The following is a 22,555-nucleotide window of genomic DNA, read 5'->3' on the forward strand; positions in this document are numbered from 1 at the left end:
GGGTAAATTATCTCACAAAAAAAACAGAAAAGAAAAGTCTCTTACAGTGGAAGGGAAAGGGGAAGGTGAGAGGAATGAGTGAATCTTATTCTCATAGGATTTGGCTTAAGGAGGGAATAACAACACATTCAATTGGTATGGAAATCTGTCTTACCCTACAGAAAATAGGGAGAGAAGGGGACAAGAGAGCAGGGGGATGATAGAGAGGAGGGCAGATTGGGAAAGGGAGTAATCAGAAGCAAGTACTTCTGAGGAGGGACAGGGTCAAAAGAAAGAATAGAATAAATGGGAGGGCAGGATAGGATTAAGGGAAATAGAGTTAGTTTTTCACAACATGTCTACTATGGACGTGTTTTGCATGACTGCACATGTACAACCTATATTGAGTTGCTTGCCTTTTCAATGAGGGTGGGTGGGGAGGGAGGAAGAGAGAAAATTTGAAACCTAAAGTTTTAAAAACATATGTTTAAAAAAATGTTTTCAAATGCTACTGGGAAATAAGAAATACAGGAAATGGGGTACAGAAGTCTATCCTGCCCTACAGGAAAATAGAAGGGGAAGGGGATAAGAGAAGGGGAGAGAGATAGAAGAGAGGACAGTCTAGGGGAAGGGATATTCAGAATGTATGCCATCTTGGGGTGGGAGGAGGGGGGAGATGGGGTAAAAATTTGGAATTCAAAAACTTGTGGGAGTGAATGTTGAAAGCTAAAAATAAATAAATTTATATTTTAAAAAAATTTAAAAAAAGAAAGAAAGATGCATCCTGCCCTTGTATATATGGAATAGAGTTTTCTTTCCAGGTTTACTTTGGTAAAAATCACCGGTTGTGTTTGTTCACATGCAACCAGCAGGATAAAATGAAAGGTGCATAAATATTAAATGAAGCTTTTAATAAAGTAGGTTCTATTAGTTCTGCTCTCATGGTAGCTTTGTTTAAAATGCCAATTGATGGGTTCTTGGCATGCATCTGAACACCAGGAATCAAAAGAACTGCAGGGCTTCCCCACTCCCATCTTGATTCTTCAAGCCCCATTTTATAACGGAGGGTTCTTTCAGATCAGCTGTCCTTAGATGGCAGAAAGCAAATGGAACCTGTAGGCCCTTTGGCAGACAAGAGCATTTCAGATTCTTCTAACAAGCTGATATTCTAATTATCCTATTTAAAATTTAATTATATGTAATCAAGTAGTTGGTATTTGTGACATACTGCAATGATTAAAGAATGAAAAATACAAACTTTTTTTCATATTCTCAGGATACATTTTGCCTATTTGACCTTTTTTCCCTACTTAATAGTATTTTACTTCTTCTAATTACATGTAAAAATAGTTTTCAACATTCACTTTTATAAGATTTTGAGTTCAAAATTTTTTTCTCCCTCCCTCTCTCCCCTCCCCCCTGATATAGGCCTGTACATGTACAATCATATTAAACATCTTTCCACATTAGTTTATATGACCTTTTAATAAGTCCATGATACAAAGTACCTCCATTTTAAAGGAGCTCTATTTAAAGACTTTTAATTACCCACCCTATAATATACACGTACCAGTTTTTCAATAGATATTGTTGTTATTTAGCATTTAGAGAACACACAGTATTTGAAAAAAGAAAACCCTCTTGCCATTCTTCTATATTAGTAATATGTAGTAGTTGACTTGAGCGTGTTTCCACTCTTGAGATTAGGGCATGAGCTAAACGAGTTATACAAACCCACTCAGCATGTCATTTGGAAAGATAGTGCCAGGACTGAGATGTGTCAGGTTTATAATTCAACGTGGTGTATTAGAAACAGCACTAGACTAAGCCTTGAGCCCACCACGTCCCATCCTGACTCTGACATTCTTTTTAGTTGTGACCATGGGTAAATTACTTGCTTCTGTGAACCACAGTTTTTAAATCTGCAATATGGGAATAATAAATTGTATTTGTACTGACTACATTACCTCACAAGGTTATTGTAGAGAAAGTGCTTTGTATACCATAAAGGACTATAGACATGAGAACAACTAATAAGATTGGAGAAAGAGGCTGTTAATATAGTGAAAATTCAGGTGCTTTAGTGGATCTCCAACTGTGGATGTTGTTGAGTTTGAAATAAACAACAATTCAACTACTTTGTTGTATCTATAACTTCATCTGCCTTTTTTGTACACTTCTCTCCCTTAACCTTTCTGTTCTTATTCTTTATGTATCATTTGTCTCTTTGACTCTCTCCCTCTCTCTTTACTTCCTTACTGTGGATGTACCCCAGGATTCTGACCTAGGCTGTCTTCCCTCTCTCCACATACACACACTATCAATGACTTCATCAGTTGCCATGGTTTCAATTATCATACGTGCATATATTACTCCCAGATTTATATGTTTAACCCTAGTCTCTGTCCTGAGCACCAGAACTGTATAACCAACTGTCTATTGACAATTCTGAATCGAACGTCCTATGTGCGCATCAAACTTAACATATCCAAAGCAGAACTGATTATCTATCTCCCTCAAATCACCTTTCTTCTGAATCTCCCTTTTCCTATCAAGAATGCCATTATTCTTCCAGTCACCCAGATTTGTACTCAGACTCAAATGGAGAGGGCAGTGAGATTGGCGGTAGAGATAGCACTGGCAACATCTGGCAACTGATAGGTCATGAAGGGTGATGAAGAGTGAGAAGTCCAGGATAACTCTGAAGTTATGCCCTGGGTGACTGGAAGGAGAGTGTTTTCTTCAACAGAAATAAAGATGTTATAGAAAGGCTACATTTTGAGCAGATAAATTATTTTGTGCATATTTTGAGCCTGGATGCCTAAGAGACATTCAGGTGGAGATAAAAAGTATTTTGATAATGAGTGGATATATAAATTTGAGAGTCATCCAAATGGCGATGATAATGAACTGCGAATGTGGTGATATGATAGTGACAGAGACAGACGGACAGACATAGAGAGATAGGGAGAGAGACAGAGAGAAAGATATAGAGAGAAACAGAGTGAGAGAGACAGACACAGAAACAACACTAGGACAGGGAGGAAGAGGGAGAGAGAGACAGAGTGAGAGAGAGATAGAGAGAAAGAGAGGGAGAGACTCTCAGAGACAAATAATACATAAAGAGGCTAAGGGAGAGAGGTGTGCAACAAAGGACAGATGAAGTTGTAGATACAACAAAGTAGTAGAACTATTGTTTATTTCAACTCAACAAACATGTGTTTGAGTCCTACTATGCAAAAAGTACTATTTGCCATCTGTTTCTACATATTTTCAATGAGCCAAAGAGAACATAGAACAAATCTTCCTGCCAACCAGGATTTTTCTTACAGTTCCAGTTTTAAATGTTGGCTAGTACAGGCTGTTAAGATTTTCATGCTGTATTGTTGTAAAATGATGGGATATAGATTCAGAGCTAGAAGGGACCTTAAATCTCTGTTATGTATTTAGGGCAGCCTGGAGATTGCTTAGTTTGATCCATTCATTTTGTAGATAAAGAAAATTATGATTGAGGTGAAGTTACTTGTCCAGGGTTGTGTAGTTAGAATTCAAGTTTCTTGACTCCAAACCCAGCACTGAAATGATAAGTGAGGTCTTCTGACCCTTATGTTAGTACAAGTGCCCTGCTGAATCAAACTTACAAATATCCACTAGTAGAGACAGGTGTAATGGATTTTGAGGCAGAAGATTTAGGTTCAAATTCCATCTCTGCCATTTGCACTCTGTGTGACCTTAGACAAGTCATTTCCCCTCATCTGGTCTTCAGTTTCCTCATCTTTAAAAATGAGGGTGTTGAACCAAATGATCTTTAGGATCCCTTACAGCCCTTATTGTTGTCATTGTTTCAGTCATGTTAGGCTCTTTGTGACCCCACATGGGGTTTTCTTGGCAAAGATAACGAGTGGTTTACCATTTCCTTCTCCAGCTAATTTTAGAATTGAGGAAACTGAAACAAACAGTATTAAGTGACTTGCCCAGGGTCACAAAACTTCTAAGTGTCTGAGGCTGGATTTGAACTTGGGTCTTTCTGACTCCAGTCCTAGTGGTCTATCCACTGAACCACCTAGATGCTCTAATTCCTATGAAATAGCCCACATAGTAGCAGTAGCATTTAAGCAATTATTACACATACCATATTTTTAAAAAGAAATTATTTGTCTTTTTCAGCATGTCAGGAAGAATAAGTATCTGTAATTTAGGAGTCACTAAAGCATGTAAGTTCCTGATTATTTATGTGACAATATTGTCTATAATCATCAAGTGTTTTTTTTTTTTAAGCAAGACTTAGAAAAATATGTAAACAATAGAACAGTGAGATTGCCAGCCCTATCGAGTTAGGCAAGTTTTCCTTTCCAATAGTCTACTGGTGCCATGAAAGACATGAATCCTGGCTCTGGAGCACAGCACTCAATAGACAAGTGCTAAATCCCTTCCAGTTTTGCCTTGGGGTTTGAATGCCCCCAAAAGACACTAACGCAGCTTTTTTTAATCTTCACAGTAAAGGGTACATAACACATGGGTATAAGCACAAAGGATTCCCAGGAAGAAAAGGATGGAAAGCAACCTCTTGCCTGGCTTGTCAAAGCAAGATAATGCAAATGAGAGGCAGTCCATGTACTGCACTGGGCTACAACAATCTCTTCTTGATCTTGTGCAGTTCAACATTTTTATCAGTGACTTGAATCCCTGAGTCATGCTTGTCAAATTTCAGATGATGTGAAGCTGGAAGGGATAGCACATTGGCCCAGTTATCTAGGACAGAGCCAGGAGCCAAAATGATCTCCATAGGTGAGAATAATGGAAACTAAAAGAAGTTTCACAGAGATAAATATGAAGTTATATACTGGGTTAAAAAAAATCAACTTCACAAATGGGAGGTTGGTGGCTAAGTGGCAGTTAATATGAAAAAGATATGGGGAGTCTTACTGGACAGCAAGCTCAATCTGAGTTAATAGTGTGACGTGGCTGTCAAAAACAGACCATTGTTAGTGGAAGCTCCAAAAGGCATGGTGATCACAATAAGGCTACTGATGGTTCCAGTATACTGTGATCTTATTCATACCACAGCTTGAAATACATGCTTAGTTTTGGATATCACAGTGTAATGGAAAAGCATACTATATTTGTAGTCAGAGGACATGGATTCAAATCTCACCCTAACCACTTACTACCTGTATGGCCACTTAATCTCACTGGGTCTCAGTTTCCTCATCCTTAAAATGAGTGAATTGGTCTAGATGCCCTCTGAGGTACTTTCTAGTGATCAACTACAATCCTCTCAATATACCTGTACCAGTGGATTGTTCATTCCTTGGGAGGGTGGGAGGACCAACTTTTTCTACCCTAAGGGTTGTTTGACTTGGAAGACAACATTAAGGTTTTGGACCCAACTCTCTATTTGTAGAATTTACAACCATTGACTTTCAGAATAGTTTCATCCTTTCAGTTGGGAATTAGGAGCCCCCTATACTAACTTTAGTTTATCTGTTACTTATGTGATGGTAGACAAATCATTTCACTTCTCTGTGATTCATTTTTGTAATGTGTCAATTGGGGTAATATTTGATGACCTATCTACTCTGAAGATTGCTGTGAGAACCAACTGAGATAAGACATGAAATAAACTACAAAACACCATATAAAACCAAGTATGTGGCTGTGGGCTACACTTGCTTCTTTCCACCTCAAGATAGCTTCTTCTAACTGAATTTCTTCTACTTTTAAGTTTATGAGTTATTTGAAGGTCTTCCTTTGGTAATTGCTGCTGCTCCCTCTTGTCCTGGGTTCCTTTCACTCCTCTTTCTCCTTTGGAAGGAAACTCAAGTTCTCAACTTCTCCCCTGCCCTGTTGACCTCAAATGAAGCAAGCTCATAACTTTCTTCTAAGTTAATTGTTTTTATTCCTAGTAACTACAAAGCAATAATACCTAAACATGTAAGATAGAAAAGGTGATTATTATTTTATACACATTTTAAAAATTAGCCTGACATGCCAGAACATATAGAGAAAATAAGTTATTTCTTTTAGTTGTGTGTATGTGTGTGTTTGTGTGTGTGTATACTCATTTTGCTTCAGGCCTATCTGAGCTAGATATCTCTCCTAGCTCCACGGCTACTGAATTGGGGTGGCTTTTGGACTGGTAAGATTAAATCTGTTAGCTCTCCCAGAAACTGAGACCCTTATCCTTTGGCATGGGACTCATGGTCTGTGGAATGCACTTCACTATTTGGCTGCTATAAGTATCAAGACAGCCTGTAAGGAATAGGCTCCTCCTGACTTCTCATCCCATTTCTCTTGACCTCATGGAGGGGTTTGGTGGGTCAGGCTTTCTTGTGCTGATTTCCCATTTGCCTGCTTGACCTTCACTGTAGATATTGATGAGTCTGTCTCTTTGAATGTCTTGGTCATGACCTCTATGCTCTAACTTATCTCTCCAATTTGAGGTCTATGGGGAAAACTTTTAGAGGCCAGATACATAGGTGCCTTCCTTATCTGGGAAGCCAAGGACAAGACTATCACAAGGGTCCAGACTCACTATTCCCCTTCCCATAATTTATTATCTAGCAAAATTGGTCTTCTCTCTATTTCTCAAATACAAAACTCCATATTCCATCTCCATGCCTTTATACTAGCCATGCTTCTGCCTGTAATTCACCTCATCCCTTTCCTTCTCATAGAATCTCTTGCTTCTGTCAAGATGTAGCTCAAACATTATCTTTAAATGAAGACTATCCTGAGATTCCCAGCTGCTACTCACCCCCCATCTTATATTTAACTACCTTGTATTTATTCTGTATATACTTATTTATGTTCATGTTGTCTTCTCCATTAGAATGTTTCCTGAGAACAGAGATTGTTTTATTATTTTGTTGGTTTGTTTTTGTTTTTATCTTTGTATCCTCAGCATCAGGCACAAAACCTGGCATACAGCAGGCATTTAATAAATGTTTATGAATGATTATTGTTAAAATAAATGATTATTGTTTTGCCTGAAGCAAATTCAGTAGTTAGTTATTATGTTAGGTCCTATCCTTTTGGTGAAGCTTGGTTTCTTGCCCTGTTGCTCGAGACCAGCACCTAGTTATGGCTAGTTCTTCCTAGGAGTCCATGTTCTGGCTGGCCATATGAATCCATGATAATGGCTTCCATTATTTTAGACTCTTTCCCAGGACCACCTTTTGCCAATGTTACCTATGTATTGACATTTTCTTCCTCTTTCAAAATTCTTGTTTCCTATCTTGTGGACACCTCTAGCTGAGATGACAGATGGTTCTTCAGCTCAATGAATGATCTTTGCTCAGGTTACCAGTTCTGCTTACTTTCTTGGATTCTTTGATGACTCATCTTATAATTTCCCCTATACTCAGTTTGTCCCAGGGTCAATGGTCCTTTTCAGAGTCTGGGTTCATAATTGGAAATTAATTACACATATGATAAGAGAAACTGCTGTTTTTTTTTAAGTCCTGACTTGAGGCTGGTGGATAAATGAGGTTTCCTTTTAAGTGTAATCAGTTTACTATGCTGGAGGAATGTGGTAAATGCTGGAGGACATGAGTAAATGGTTGGTGGTACAAGTAGTTCCTTTTTTCCTTCCCTGACATGCTTATCTGATTGAATCTTAAACCTAGAAGGAATAAGCTACCTACTAATAGTGTGAGTTTCATGGGAAAGCTGCTGCTTTAGGCAAATTTTTAATGCAGGGTCAAATATACATTCCCTAGACACTAGAACAACACTTTAATGGCTACAATGATGGGGAGCACCTATGGAACTGCAATGTATTATAAACAAGAGAAGCTGGTCTCCTCTCAGAATGGTCCCCTGTGCTTAGGACTGATCTACAAGTAGATCTGGAAGGTGAAATCTGTGACAGATTTTCTAGTTCTTGAGAAGTCAACTTGAAGCACAATTTCCTTTGGTTAGGGAGTTGACTCAATTGAGTTATAAGCTGTAGCTGTTTACCAAAGGCCTATGAAAGTCCTTCTTCAGAATTTCACTGCTCCTCTAATCAAACAATCCCATCTGCAGAGTATCAATTTTAACAACACGAGAAACAGATTGGAAACTGGTTCAATGCCATGGGCCTGTCTAGGACAATGTTTCATAAATTGGTGACCTCTCTACTCTTTCCCTTCTTCTCCACCTCCTTGCACCTATCTCTCCTTCCCCCTTGGCAAGGCATTTAGCCCTTGGCATTTTCCCTTGGCCAGTGAATGAAGGATAAAGCAAATATAGTCTCATTATCTTATGGTGTGTAAAATGAGTGGATCAAGCACTGTATCAGAGATAAGATGATTGCTAAATGACTCTTCTCAAATTTCATCAATGGTCTGATGAAAGAAATCAAGATTGACATGAATAAGTTATTTTCTTTGGCACTAGCATTTCTTCAGGGTGGGGGATGCTTTTCTCAGAAGTAGTTTAAACCCTTATTGGTTGGATGTGACTTCTTTATACACATCTAGTTTTAATGAAATCACATCTGAACAGATATGTCAGTGAGGATTTTTTTCTTCCTTCCCCACCTTTTTGTTCCCCGTCTCACACACTTGCTTCAATGGTGATTTCCTTAAATAAAGGACACTTCCATTCAGAAGATCAATTTCTTTACCTCCTTCCCTCTGACATGTATTTCATTACAGAACTCCATTTTTATCTTCATAATTTGTTATAGCCCTCACCTAATCTCTTCCAAGCACTTTAAACCTCTCTAAAGCAAATGTATTTATTCAAACATGTCAGACTTAATGGACATATCATAGTGTAAATCCCAGTGGCTTTGATGCATGTATCATCTTAATTGAGGTGGATTTTCATTAAGTGTCTATGATCAAGTTCTATGAACAGTTTGATTGTGGAGCTTCTGCAAAACTACCAACCCCTCCCTGGTAAGGAATAGCAGTCCCTGGGGCCCTTCCATCACTAACTCCCAGCCACTAGCTTCTTATTGTCTGTATTCCCTTCAGGCAGATGGGAAGCTGCTGGGTTCAACAACACCTAAACCACAGGCATTAAAGCTCTTCTGTAAGGAAAGTGTATGGTTGAATCTGTGGTAATGCAGTGGTAGGAAAAGATTGAAGTGTTCAGATCATCACCACACCTCAGTTTTTAACCACTAAAGCCTCTGGCCAGAGTAATTAAATAGTCAAGGGGAGGGAGGATACATCCCTTCTCTTCCCTTCCCTATTCTCCACCTCTGGCAGAGGTGCTAATAAGTGATATAGCTGAAGTGTGAGCAGCTGGAGGATGGGGGTGGATAGATGTGTGATGTGACAGGGAATCTGATAAAGGCCTCACCAGTCCTTGAATACTTGAGAGATGACTCACGGTAGTGGTCAGGTTGAACTCCTACAGGTTTGCTGCAGTGGGTTTCACAGTTTTATACATGTGTCACTGGGCTCCTTTTATCCAAAGGCCCCCTTTTTTTTTTATTCAGCAGTTCTTAGCTTTGTGATTATAGATAATTTGCATATGTTGGGTCTGAGGGACTTCTGCCCTTTGTGTTTCAACATGTCATAGTTGATAGATCACTAGACTTGAAATCAAGAAGACCTGGGTTCAATGCAATCTCTGAAAATTAGTGCATAATTCACTTCCCTTTTCTGAACCTCAGTTTCCTCATTTATGAAACAGGAATAATGATACTCATACTCCCTCACAGAGTGTTGTGAGAAAAGACTATTCTTTCCCCTCTTCAATTCATCTTTCACACAGAAGTCAAAATAATACTCTTAAGGCACAGGTCTGACCATGCAACTCTCTCCCTGAAGAACCTTTAGTACCTCACTATTACCTGTTAGATCATCTATGAACTCCTTAGCTTCTAAAAATTAAAGTTCTCCACAATCTGGTTCCAATTTCCCTTCATAGCTTTATTTCACACACCTCCTCTTGACTCAATTTTCCAGACAGATTCTATCACTGTCCCCCAATCTTGCCCTCATCATCTCCTGTCTCCATATGGGTTCTCCTCTCCCCCCACCCCATACCTAGAATATACTTCCTTCTCACTTTTGCCTTTTAGAAGCCTTCTTTTTCAAGACTTAGCCCAGGAGCATCTACTCCAGTCAGCCTTCCATTATCTTTCCCCAAATGAAAGCATTCTTTCCCACTTTATATTTTCCTAGAGAGTATTTGTATGTATATCTCCTATGTCCCCCTTCCTCTATAAATTTTCCAGACTTTTAAGTCTTAGAATGTTATAGAAATGGGTTGTGATTTATTTTTAAAAAATGAAAATTAATTGCAATAAGCTTTGTTTGGAGAATTTTGCCCTGCCTCCTTGAGTTAACTGGGAGTGTTCTAGGGTGGTGCCAAGCTCTAGATAAGCACTGAATTTATCTTGTCCTTTATCAAGTCTAGCACCAGGGACAATCCTAGGCAAAACTATGAAAAAGGAAAAAGCCTTCATCCTATTTTCCCCTTAGGTCTCTGCCCTGCCTTGCTAGGATTAGTACCCTCATCTTGCCCTTTTTCACTACATCTCATCTTCACACAATCCTCTATCTCTGTCTCTTCCATACATTAAACATTTGATAAATGGATTGCTACTAAGGTGTTTTATTAATTGCCTGTAAGGGTTTAATGTGTCCACCTTCCTAAATAGCATTTGCATTTTAAAGAGGGTCTTAAATGCCTTAACCCAAAAACAGTAACTAAGGGTAATTTCAAGTATTCTTTGTAGGTGTGTGCAAGTCAATACAATAGCCAAGGACTTGAGCTGAAGCCAGTGGCAGAAAAAAAGTCTAAGAAATCAGCAAAAAGCAGGCCTGGTAGGAGTGGTGGATTGTTATTGCCGGAAAACACGAACAGCCCCATAGAACTGGTGGTTTGAGTTGCCCATCCATGTATGTGTCCTGGCCCCATGTGTTCCATATATGTATATTTCTTCATGTATATTCCCCAAGTGTATTCACTCTTTCTTTGGTGATACATGGATTTTTAGGAGGCTGCCACAGGTTTATGAAGGAAGTGTTTCACTATTACTTTTTTTATGCTATTGTTTCATGAAATACCTCTTATTTAAACTAGTTGTACTCAGGTTAATAAAAGTAAACATTCTGGTTATGGCTTATAAGCTATAATATTCCCTGGCACATGGTACATTCAATGTCTGGAGAGTTCACATTGTCAAATAGTACATCAGAATCTTTTGAAAACCCAAGTTTCTAGGAAGAATATTGAGTTTGAGGAACATATTAATTCTCTGCACCCCCAGCATTTTGGCTTCCTAAACTTCTAAGTTCTTGGACTTCTGCGTATTTGTACTCTGACAAACCAACAAACCTCAAATACTCTCATAATAGATTAGCCTGACTTTTGGAATATGTCTTCCTCAACCTAACTCTTCAACAAAAATTCCCCATCCCCTCTCACATAATACCAATTACTAAAATGTATTAGGACCATAGATCTGTATGAAAAGACCTCAGAGGCCATGCTGGTCCTCCCTGAGGCAGACCCCAACCTTTACTCATGTTCTCCTGCTCATCTATCATCTCTGTAGCTTTATGGCCTAGACTAAGTTCCTCTTCCTTCACAAAACCTTCTCCAACCATCCTAAACAGTATGGCTTTCTTCTCTCTCTTCACTTTTACAGGTAATATTTCTTCTTTTTCCACTTTGTGACACAGCTATGGATAGATCTTCCTGAGCTCCCTTCCCAAGTTAGATGCCAGGAAAGGCTAAGGTTGGAAGGTCCTAACTCAAGAAAGAATGAGAAACATTGTTATTCAAGATGAGTCAGAATTGAGTTACTGGAAATACTAAGACAAGTGACCAGAAAGGGTAAAATGCCCCAAACAAAAGTGTGGGCTGTTAACAGGACCTAGTGGAGTTCAAGCGAGGTACAATGTAGAAGAGCCGTGTTCTGGAAAGTCAGGAATAAAATATCAATACAAAGAGAGCAGAGAGTGGTTGGGTTCTATACAAAACCCAACATAGTTTATAACATTCAGCTTCTGGGGCTTGTTAATGTGTTTTTATACTAAAAGATGATAGGTTAAAGCTACATACATGGTACTTTAAACTTATCTAGTTCATCCTTGCATTTTACAGATTGTAACCAAGTGTAGGAGGCTAGCCCTTCTAAGTTACCTACAACTGGACAGTTCTCAATTGTTTCTGCCTTCACCACTCTTACAAGCAATGGCTGCCTTTAAACCATAGCATCAGCTACTGACACCAGAGGACTTACTGTCTATTATTAATATAGTCCTATGATGAAGCCCATTGTGTCATATGAACAACTCTAGGTTGCCCAAGCTTGTCCACGGAAGCCAAGCTCTTTTACCAACCTGGAAATGCTTAGAGTATGATCCCAGTGTTGGACTGTGGATCTGTTGTCTGAGGATCAGCCTAGGTAATTTTAGGACGGCTCTTTACCAGAAAACCATAGCAACATGCCACAGCAACTAATGAAGACTACTTACTAAGGTATGGAAGCATATTGAAATAAAAGGAAGGAAGATAATACACACTAAAGAAATCACTGAAATCAAAACAAATTTTACTACTTCATACAGATGCTATATGCACTATGTGTGTGTGTGTGTGTGTGTGTGTGTGTGTGTGTGTGTGTGTGTGTGTGTATTTTATTTAACTATGGCAAGTAGTTGGTAGAACCAGACAGGTTATAGTTCAACGAGACCATAAGCTCCTGAAGGGAAGTGTCTATGTCTTCCAATCCAATTGTATCCCTTCAGTAACTGGTACAGTGCTGAACAGCACACAGTAAGAGTTAAAAAAATAATTATTGGATGAATCAATGAATTAATATTATCCTCAAAAGATGCTGGTAAGTGCCTCTTCGTCGAAGTCATTAGATGAATGAATCAGGGTTGAATTATTTCCTCCTAATGAGCACTTCTTTAGCAATCGCCAAGTCTGAGGATGCTTTTCAGAGTGCCTGAGCTATATATTGCTTTCCTGAAATCTATAATTCAAAAAATGTAGTCCTCACATGAAGAATAGATTGTGAAATGAAGAAACTGATCTATTAGTACTTGGAATTAAAACATCAGTCAAAGAAGGAATCTTTACCAAGTGCAATTTCTAACACCACATCAAAGAATTTAGGGGACCACATGCAAAGGTGATAGATTATGGAAACAAAGATTGAACAAGAAGGGTGTTAAAAGTAGGAGGGAGAAAATGGTTGTTATTTCTTCTAGATCATTCCAAATCAAGAAGCAGATGATTTCATTTTCACTCAAATTGTCTCAGGGACAACTTTATGTTAAACCATTTTATACTGATTTTGTGTTAAAAGTAACTCTGTCTAGGACCAGCAGGAAACAAATAGTTGGAAGTCTGATCAAACAAAGGGAAGTTTGTTTGCACCATACCATGTGGAGGCTGTTTTTGATTAAACATTTGAAATCAAGTCATCCTTGGATTTATTGATAGAACTTGAATCATTTTAAATCTTCTGGCTTCTCATTCAAAGGGATTATCACATTAGCAAATCCAAGTTTGGTGCCAGTCAGCAGTCAGTGTGTAACTTTATCAAAACTGTTCATCTATCAAAATTTTTACTTTGCAACCCACATTTTGTTTTGATTGTTGATATTTCTTCCTTTATATAATTAAACTTTAGTGTGTGGGCACAGTATTCAAAATATGACATTTAACTAAATCTTCAATTTCTGGAGTTCTGAAAGTCTGCTTAACCTTTTGGAATAAATTTAAGTGAAAAGAAAATAACATTGCCATTCTATTTACAAAAAGACAAAAATCTCAAACTTCTTTCCAAATCCATCCTCACTAGGGAAAATAAGTAATGTTCCTCTAATAAGACAGATGATTATCAAGAGCTTTAATTGATTGACAGATACAGTGTATCAGTCCTTCTGACTTGAATATATATTTTAATTTTAGGAGTAGGAAAATATTAGATACATTTTACCAAAGGGTATAACTTTTGTTCCATGGAGGATTCCTTCAAAATTATGCATTTTTTTGTTGCTGACTAATAATATCATGAAGATGGAGATGACAATTTGCTCAAAACACAAGTGATTTTCCTACACAATAAATTCTTGATTATCTGTACCACTGGAGTTTAGAAGTGGTTTAAAGAAGGGAATAATAGAAACAATTTATATTTGACTTTGGAGTTCATTTTAATATTTGTTCCCCAGAAGATTTACTTTCTGATGTTCTTAGATTAAAATGAAAATGAGTTTGTACTTCCTTAATTTAATACATATCCATTGATAGTGGAGAGAAATAGCCTAAATATGTGCTAGGTGGATGGGGAAAGCCAATATGAGATAAAAATAAATAATCGATTATTGTGGTTGATCCTAAGGATGTAAATCACAGGTGGATAATGGAAGAACTGACCATATTCCTATAGGACTTTGGTGGTGAATAAATAATGCCTTGTTTCCTTCTTCCCATGTCAGTTTCTAGTATGTGATCATTCCGGTCCTTAATACACATCCTAATAAAGCGCATGATTTGAAAGTATATTAAGCTCTTGCCTTGTCCTTATCATCAAACTCCACATTCTAGAATTATACAAATCCTAGTCCTTTCTATAAGGTATCTGCTACTCCATGTGTTTGCCTTCAAAACAAGTTTGGGATGTGAATGAATGAATGAATGAATGAATGAAAACCATTTGAATGTAAACTCAAATGTTTCATTCTCTTGTGGACCTATTAGTGCACATGTGGGAGGAGTACAAAATTGGAACTTAATGAAAGCTTGCTAATTGATTAGTGTGAGTTTTTCAGGATCTCTACAAGATATAAAGGCATAGAATTCTACCTTCATTGCCTGCAGTGGTCCTAACTTTTCTTCTATTTTGTATTCCATTATGTGCATGGAATCGCTGAATTTCACAGTTGGAAGGGACCTCAGTAGGCAGCTAGTCCAGGCCATACCTGTAAAAGAATCCCTACTACAACACACACAAGTAATCACCTAGCTTTTGAATGGAGATGCCCAGTGAGAGGAAACCCAGTAATGCCTAAGAAAAAGGATTTCCCGTTTGAATAACTCTAATTGTTATGAAGTTTTCAACAACATTGAGCCTACATTTGCCTCCTTGCAGCTTCTACCTATTGCTCCAGGTTCTTCCCTCTGGGGTCAACCAGAACAAATAGATTTTTTTCTTCCATATGACAGCCTTTCAATTTGTGGGGTTCCTGCTGATGCCTGCCTGAAGGCATGGCATATCTCAAAGTTAGGATGTTGCCACAGAAAGAACATTCTCCATCATAACCCCATTTCCTACAATAAAATGTTCGTGGTACTAAGCAATGGTGGACTCATCCAGAAAAGCCAGATACCTACATGGTGCCATTTGATGGATGCTTAAAGACCCTGCCTGCCCTTCCACCCAATATCATCTTTAGTGATTTGCCACTAAAGAAAAAAAAATCTCACCAATAGCAAAATTCCTTTGAGGTAAGGTATTATTTCAAGGGTACTGCTGCTAAAATACAAACATATGATATAGGAAAAGAAACAACACATTAATCCACTGTCACATTAGCATGAATTAGCTCATTAGGTTAACAAATTACCATATACTGTAGAAGTTGATAGAGAAGAGAATGAAATAACTCATAATATGGAATCCAGAACTAGGGAATTTTAATCTGGGAGGGGAAGAAGAAATCAAGTCAACCCCCTAGGTTAAGCATATACCCAGCATATCCTAGGTCTACAGTATGAGCCATTGTCTGGGACCTTAGCAGAGGAGAACCCTCAGTGCCACTGGGGAACCCAAATGTGCCAGATGCCTGGGAGTGGGGAGGTCACCAAATGGAGGAGAAACTGAAGGTAACCCTAAAATTACCTAAGTCTTGTGGTGACCTTATAATGTTTTATTTGGTATCCACATTGGTTTCCAGGATTTGATCATATGTTAGTACACTGAGTGACAATGTGATGTAATAGATAGAGGTACTGAACTTGGTATCAAGAAGACCTAGGATCACATCCTTTGGCAGACAATTTTTAGCTGTTTGATCCTGGACAAGTCATTTGGTCTCATTTGTGAAATGAAAGTGTTGCACTAAATGGTCTCTAAGGTCAGTACTATTATTAAATTTATGATGCCATAATGATGACTTCTTCTGAAGGTGATAGAGAATGGGACACGGGAAAATCAATATTATAGGTGTTATGCTAATTCATAGGGTGCTTGAGCATTTGCTGATCTGTCAATGGAATAGCCTCTTCTTTTACTCTTTTCCAGGGGAGAAAGGATACAAAAGTCACCAATTAGCTTTGGCAATTATAACTAGGGGTGATCAATTCAACTCATTGTTTTTCTTCAAATTCCCTAAATTTGTTATTTCACATTCAATTTATTTCCTTTTTATGTTTTTGTTGAAATATTTATTCATTATTTGTGTATTTGCAGCCAATTGGTATTAAGTGACTTGCCCAGGATTCTTTAAAAAAAAATTTTTTTTTTAGGCAATTGGGATTAAATGACTTGCCCAGGGTCACACAGCTAATAAGTGTCAAGTGTTTGATCTGAGGCCAGATTTGAACTCAGATTCTGCTAACTTCAGGGCCGGTGCTCTATCCACTGTGCCATCTAGCTGCCCCACTTGCTCAGGATTCTTGATGTTTTCTATTGGCTGACTTTTCTTCCAGGAAATCTTTCTTATTTCTCTGTTCATCAATTTATGGAAGTATATGTAATAGTCTGTCCCATTGAGAAGAACTTCAGATATGAAATAAGCATTTTATAACTTAAGATCTGAAGTTTGAATAACTCAATAAATATGAAGAGACCATCGAAGACAATGAGGGTACAACTTGTATTCCTAACTTTGTCTCTAGCTGCTCTTTTCATTAGATCCCAAAAGAAATCTGCAAAGTGTAACTGAATGAATTGAGACTGATTATCATAAGTCAATGTGGAATATTTTTCTGAGGGGGCTGGCTTTGAACCAGGAAGAACTATTGATCTAGAGTGGCCAGGCATGGACTATTCTTGCCTAGAAGTGATGAACCTCAGAACATCATCTCTGAAGAAACCTGAGACCAGAGGCTTTGGCCAATCTAGATTGGCCATTTAAGGGTTACCCCTAGAACCCTGAAAATAGCAGCACTGGCTGCTTTAGAGATCCAACTTTCCAGTGCTATGGTAGAGTTGGGGAGTGAGCCAATGGATGATACATATACAATATACATCATGTCCCAAAAGTCTCAGTGTAGTAATTTTAAGCTTTAATATGTTTAATAGCTTAAAATTGCACTGAGACTTCTGGGACAGCCTGTATTTGATAAATATGATCTGTCATAGTTCAATACCACAGAAGGACAGTGAGCAAATGTAATGTATATTACACTATCTAGATCAATCCTTTCTCATAAGTGTGAGGGCCTGTACTGCTTAAAATTGTTATGACTAAAAGAAAATATGTTTGAATATTTATAAGTATGTTTTCATTTCACACATCTTATATTTTACATCAGGTATGCTGATCAGCCAACTCTTCTATATAATGACTTTGTAATTAAGCCATACTGTTTTGCCCAATCTAAGACAAGCTCACCCTTCTCAATAAAAATGCAGACAGATCTCTGATTCATGAATTGGCTAATTGCTCTTGCCTGTTGCAGATAGAAGTCAGCATTCGGTTGTTAGCCACAACATTTAAATTTATTGTTTCCTCTACTTGGAAACCTCACAATGGATGGCAAATGGTTATTGGGAAGTCTCAGTGTTTTCTGATACTTAAATATTTTGGTGTGGTGGGCTATCATTCATTTTCCCCGAGAAAGTATTTACTGTCATTGCAATTAGATATGAAGTTTCCATAGGTTCTGAGGGAGAAAAAAGATTAAAAATAAATTTAAGTTAGTTGACTCAGTTGGATCCTTGCCTTGGGAGCAGTCAGTTAGACTAAATGACAGTGTTCTTGTCAGCTCAAAGTAGCTTTATCTCTTTGAAGACAAAAATGTTCGCCCTAGTGAAAACCTAGTCCAGATGTACTTTTGTTCCTGTAATCCAGAATCATCAATCTATTTAAATCTACTTCAGTCATTGTAGTCCTTTAAAAAGATTGGCTCCTAACACATGCATGTTACTAATTTTACAGGTCCAACAGCACCTAATTTTAGAAAAATGGCAACTCTTCAGCGCTTTCTATAGTGTCAAGTTTGAAGGTTGTTAAATAATATTTAACTTGCACATTAGCTAACTATGCAGAACTGATGCCAATTTAAGCATTTTGCATTGACAACTATAATAAAGGGTGTCTTTTTGGAATAATAATCTCGTTCAGACTATGCTCATTCAGTTCTATTTTGTTAAGACTTTTGCATCCCCAATTACAAATGAAGAGAATAATAATGGTGTGCCAGTCTCATTAAGTGTGGGGATACAACAATTCACTCCGAATAAACTATAAATTATAGTTTTCAGATGACTGCTGTGTATACTAGGAAGTCGGTAGCAAAGTATACCAACTTGGAGCTGACAGCAGGAGTGGATGCTGAGAGCTGGCAGACAAAGATATTCTCGGGAAAGGACAGGAGCAACAGATACTGATTAAATCCAGAAACAAGAAAGCTGTGAGAGATGTCACACCACTGCAATAGGGTAGTCAAGATTATCTCTAATGTGCCTGAATATGGTCTGTAGGAAAGGATTTAATCATACACTGGCATCCTTTGTAAAATCAAAACAACCCCAAATGCCCAAACTCCAAGTTCTTTTGAGTTCTAAGAGCAACATATTCTGCATTTTCCCCAAGATCGTCAGGTGCTATTAAAGTTATTATCTTGTGTTCTCCCTATTAGAATCACAGCTGCTGACAGCTCTTCAATCTCCTGGTTACCACCCATTACTAGACATTCTCAAAGTGTCAGCAAAGGCCTTTTGTCTTGAGGAACTATAGTTTCTACACTCCATTTGTTCTGCACAATTAAAAGAAGTAGCTGATAAACCAAATTCATTTAAGAAATAGGGATTTGTATAATGAGGCTTTTACCAGAGAGAATAGAGTGGGCTGGAGAATTTTCAAAACCAATAAGAGCCTATCTGCAAATTTACTTTTCTTTTTCCCTGAGAGTGGGGGAGAAGGTGAGGAATATGGCTTTAATCCACTGGGCTTTATTTATTTTTGGTCAAGACTTGTGATTTATTTAGTGGAAGAAACTCCTAGTATAAAAACTATATGCAGTCACAACTTATCTGTCTTTGATAGTCATAGAAAGTTGCCTGGGGCTATGAAAGGTTATGACTTGCTTGGGGGCACACAGTCAGTGTGTGTCAAAGGCAAGACTTGAATCTAGGTATTTCTGTCTTTAAGTGGGACCTTCTGTCTACCAAACCATGCTGCCTCTCAGTCTGTGTTTTTTCTAATATCAAAATATATCATAATTTTGATTCAAGAAGACCAAATAATGAATTTCTAGCCTATGTGTTTAACAAGATAACTTTTAGATAGATTCTTCTTGGGGTTCAAATGTTAAATGTTGATGTAGTGTAAGGTTAGTTTTACTTGGGTGCCAAGTGCACATGATTGGAGATATTGGATGAGAAGCGTATACATTCTTCTCCCTTTTTTTATTGGGAGCTCACACTTTCCTTTACTTGGTATTCTGCTGCTTTGTTCATTCCACAGCTGCCTAATAAAGACCTAATAAAGATCTTGACATCTTAACACCTTTACTTTTTCCCTCCAAGGTCTCTAGTGCTGTCTAAGCAAATGAAGTAAAAGTGCCTGTGCTGGCTGGATTGCTTAAAAATTGCTGTTGTTAAGACACGGACTCCTAGACTCCAAGAATGCATTGAGTCCAAAAGCAGAGACTACTTCTGCATAGGCAAATAACACAATAGTGAAAGTAGTAGGAAAACATTAATTGGTACCTATTATGTGGTTTTGAAATGGAGAATGTCCTCCACTCTCCATAATGGTGTCCACTTCATCCTCTTGAAAGCTTTCAGTGACCTCTTTTATCTGTAAAAAGAAGAAAATTCAGAAAATCCTTTCATAAGTTATTTTTAGCAACTCTCAGCAGAAAAGTTGCTACATATAGCAAATGAATATGTTTTCTCAACTGCACTGAATGGATTCATTATTATTTTTAATTATAACAACTTATTTTCAGATATATAACTTTATTTTTGAAAGTGAAAATTTATAGGTACATCATTCCACAAAAGACTTTGGAGGTAACAGCTTTGGTTTTCATTCCTTTTAATGAAGTCTGTAACATAGAGCTGTCAAGAAAAATTAAGGTTTAAGGAGGTATAATTTCTCTGGAGGGAATGACTTCCACTACAATTTATTTTAATAAGAATAAAGAAATACATTCAGGTCTCTACTTGTGTGAGTCTTGGAGATTTTTGTGTTTTATTCATTCTAGGACAGAACAACAAGGTGACCTCAGTGTGGGATCAATGACCTGGAGAATTGAGTTGGTTATTTAGATAATTCAAGCAAAAACAAACCCCTCCCTAATCTTTTACCTGTAATAACCAGATAATTGGAAAGGGTGTGAAGAACGGGAGAGAAGGAATTAATTACCCAGATAATTACTTAAATTCTCAGTTTTACTTTGCACATCTAGATGCAGCTTCAGTGTGAATTCAAAGGTGTTTTTTTTTTTGGACTCTGGATAGTACTTTTAATGCCCTAATTAAAAGACATTTCATCTGGTCAACTAGAAAGACAATGGCAATAATATAAAATGGGTAATGCAATAAGAATCCTAGTTATGCACATATGTTCTTTAATTGCCAGTGGATCTGCTCTGGGACTTGGGTGGAATGCCAAGGAGCCATTATTTTATATTTGCACTATAGAAAGTCACACAGATGTATGCTGACCTTGAGCTCAATTTAGCTTCCTGCTTTTTTTGTCTCCAATTCCTCATATTTAATGGAATAAAACTAATTATTTACATTTTATGACCATGGTTTTAGTATTAGAATGTAATTGGTGCTTAATCGGTCCAATGTGGATTGTCAAAAGATGCCAAACTGAAATAGATCTCTAACTCTGCCACTTCAAACCTGTGTAATACAAACTGATAAGGGAATGGAGAGCCAGTACCTTCATTTCCTCACCTCACTTACTCTATTACTAGATTTGGGGATATTTCATTGCTTATTAGCATCTCCAAAAGAAAAGGGCAATATAGGGACTCTTCTGCCTCTTGAGATTGCAAATCTACATTTGTATTAGAGAAGAAGTAGTTCCACTAATATTACCTCTGAAGACACCTTGACAAAGTAGGATTTATCTTAGTAGGTCAGACAGGTATTTTCTCTGGCCTGATAATTTGTTTCTCATTGTGGAATCGAGGAAAAGTCACAACTGTCTTCCCACTCATGTCAAAATAATCATTAAATGTAATTAGAGATGTGTCCTTAAACATACTAATTTCCTCTAATAAGGATTCTGTTATGGATCTATCCTCCTGATTTATAAAAAAGCTTTTTGGAATAGATTGATATTTTTAATCAGTAGTTCTTCTTTGGATAATAAGTTCAATTTTCTACCTGAATTGTAATTCAATTGAAGAATTCATTGACCATTTATTAAGAACTTATTATGGCGAGACATTATGCTAGGCCCTGGATAGACAGAGATAAAGAACAACATGATTTCTGTCCTCAAACACTTCACAACGTAATTGGTGAAATACAACATTTTATTTATAACAAATAAATGTAATGCAAGGTAAAATGTGACTGAGGACAAAAACAAGCAAGAAAAAATTGCTTTTGGGAAAATTTGTGGAGGGAGACCTTAGCAAGTAAGGCTTCACGGAACCGACATCACCAGAATGGAGTCTTTAATTAAGAAAAGGATTTTGAAAATTTAGATGAAGGAGTGCATTTCAGACACTGAGACTGGTCTATGTAAATACAGAGAAGTAAAAGATCAATCAATCAATCAATCAATCAATCAACAAGTACAGCCTATTAGATACAGGGCTTAGAATTTTTAATGCTCCAAAGACCTAGGTTCAAATCTAGCCTCAGAAGCTAGCAAAGTAACTACAGGCTTTAGTTTCTTTATGTTAAAATGAGGGGGATTGAACTTGATGGCCTCTCTGGTTTCTTCCAGCCCTAAGTCTATGATCCTATGACCATGTAATCATTTATTAGGACCTACTATGTGCCAGGCACTGTTAGGTGCTGCGAGTGCAAAGATGAATATGAAACAGTACCTGACCTCCAGGAGTTTGCATTTGAGTGAGGAAGATAACATGTATACACAGATATACATTTATCCATTAGCAGTACAGTCAGGGGAAAAAAGCTGCAAAAGTAGGCTGGAACCAGAAAATGGTGAGCTGTGAAAGCCTGGTCTGTTGGGTTTGTATTTTATATATAAAAAAGACAGCCACAAAGATTTTTTGAGTAGAAGAGACAGATCAGACCTTGGTCTTATGAAGATTGCCTTTTTTGCCACTGTGTAAAAGGAGAAGCCATACACTCGGCAGGAAGAGCAACGAGGAGACTTATAACATGCTAGATGAGACATGCTAGGTGCCTTAACTAAAGGGGCTTAGAACCTGAGCAAAGAGAAAGGGACAGATGGGAGACATACTACATACAATCATACTTTTATTTGTCCTAAGT

At 37.6% G+C, this 22,555-nt stretch overlaps 1 protein-coding gene across 5 annotated transcripts in view; it reads right to left on the bottom strand.

The window, feature by feature from the left end:
• Positions 1–22,555, bottom strand: part of NCKAP5 (NCK associated protein 5) — a 1,104,295-nt gene that overhangs the window by 88,155 nt on the left and 993,585 nt on the right. For all 5 annotated transcript variants that reach the window (XM_021009468.2, XM_021009467.2, XM_021009473.2 and 2 more), the window contains one exon: positions 19,829–19,919. In XM_021009468.2, the coding sequence (XP_020865127.1) occupies positions 19,829–19,919 (91 nt within the window). The remainder of the gene's footprint in view (positions 1–19,828; positions 19,920–22,555) is intronic.

The sequence above is a fragment of the Phascolarctos cinereus genome, unplaced genomic scaffold (assembly GCF_003287225.1).
Source record: "Phascolarctos cinereus isolate Bilbo 61053 unplaced genomic scaffold, phaCin_HiC Scaffold_726;HRSCAF=1367, whole genome shotgun sequence".
In the NCBI taxonomy this organism is placed as follows: domain Eukaryota; kingdom Metazoa; phylum Chordata; class Mammalia; order Diprotodontia; family Phascolarctidae; genus Phascolarctos; species Phascolarctos cinereus.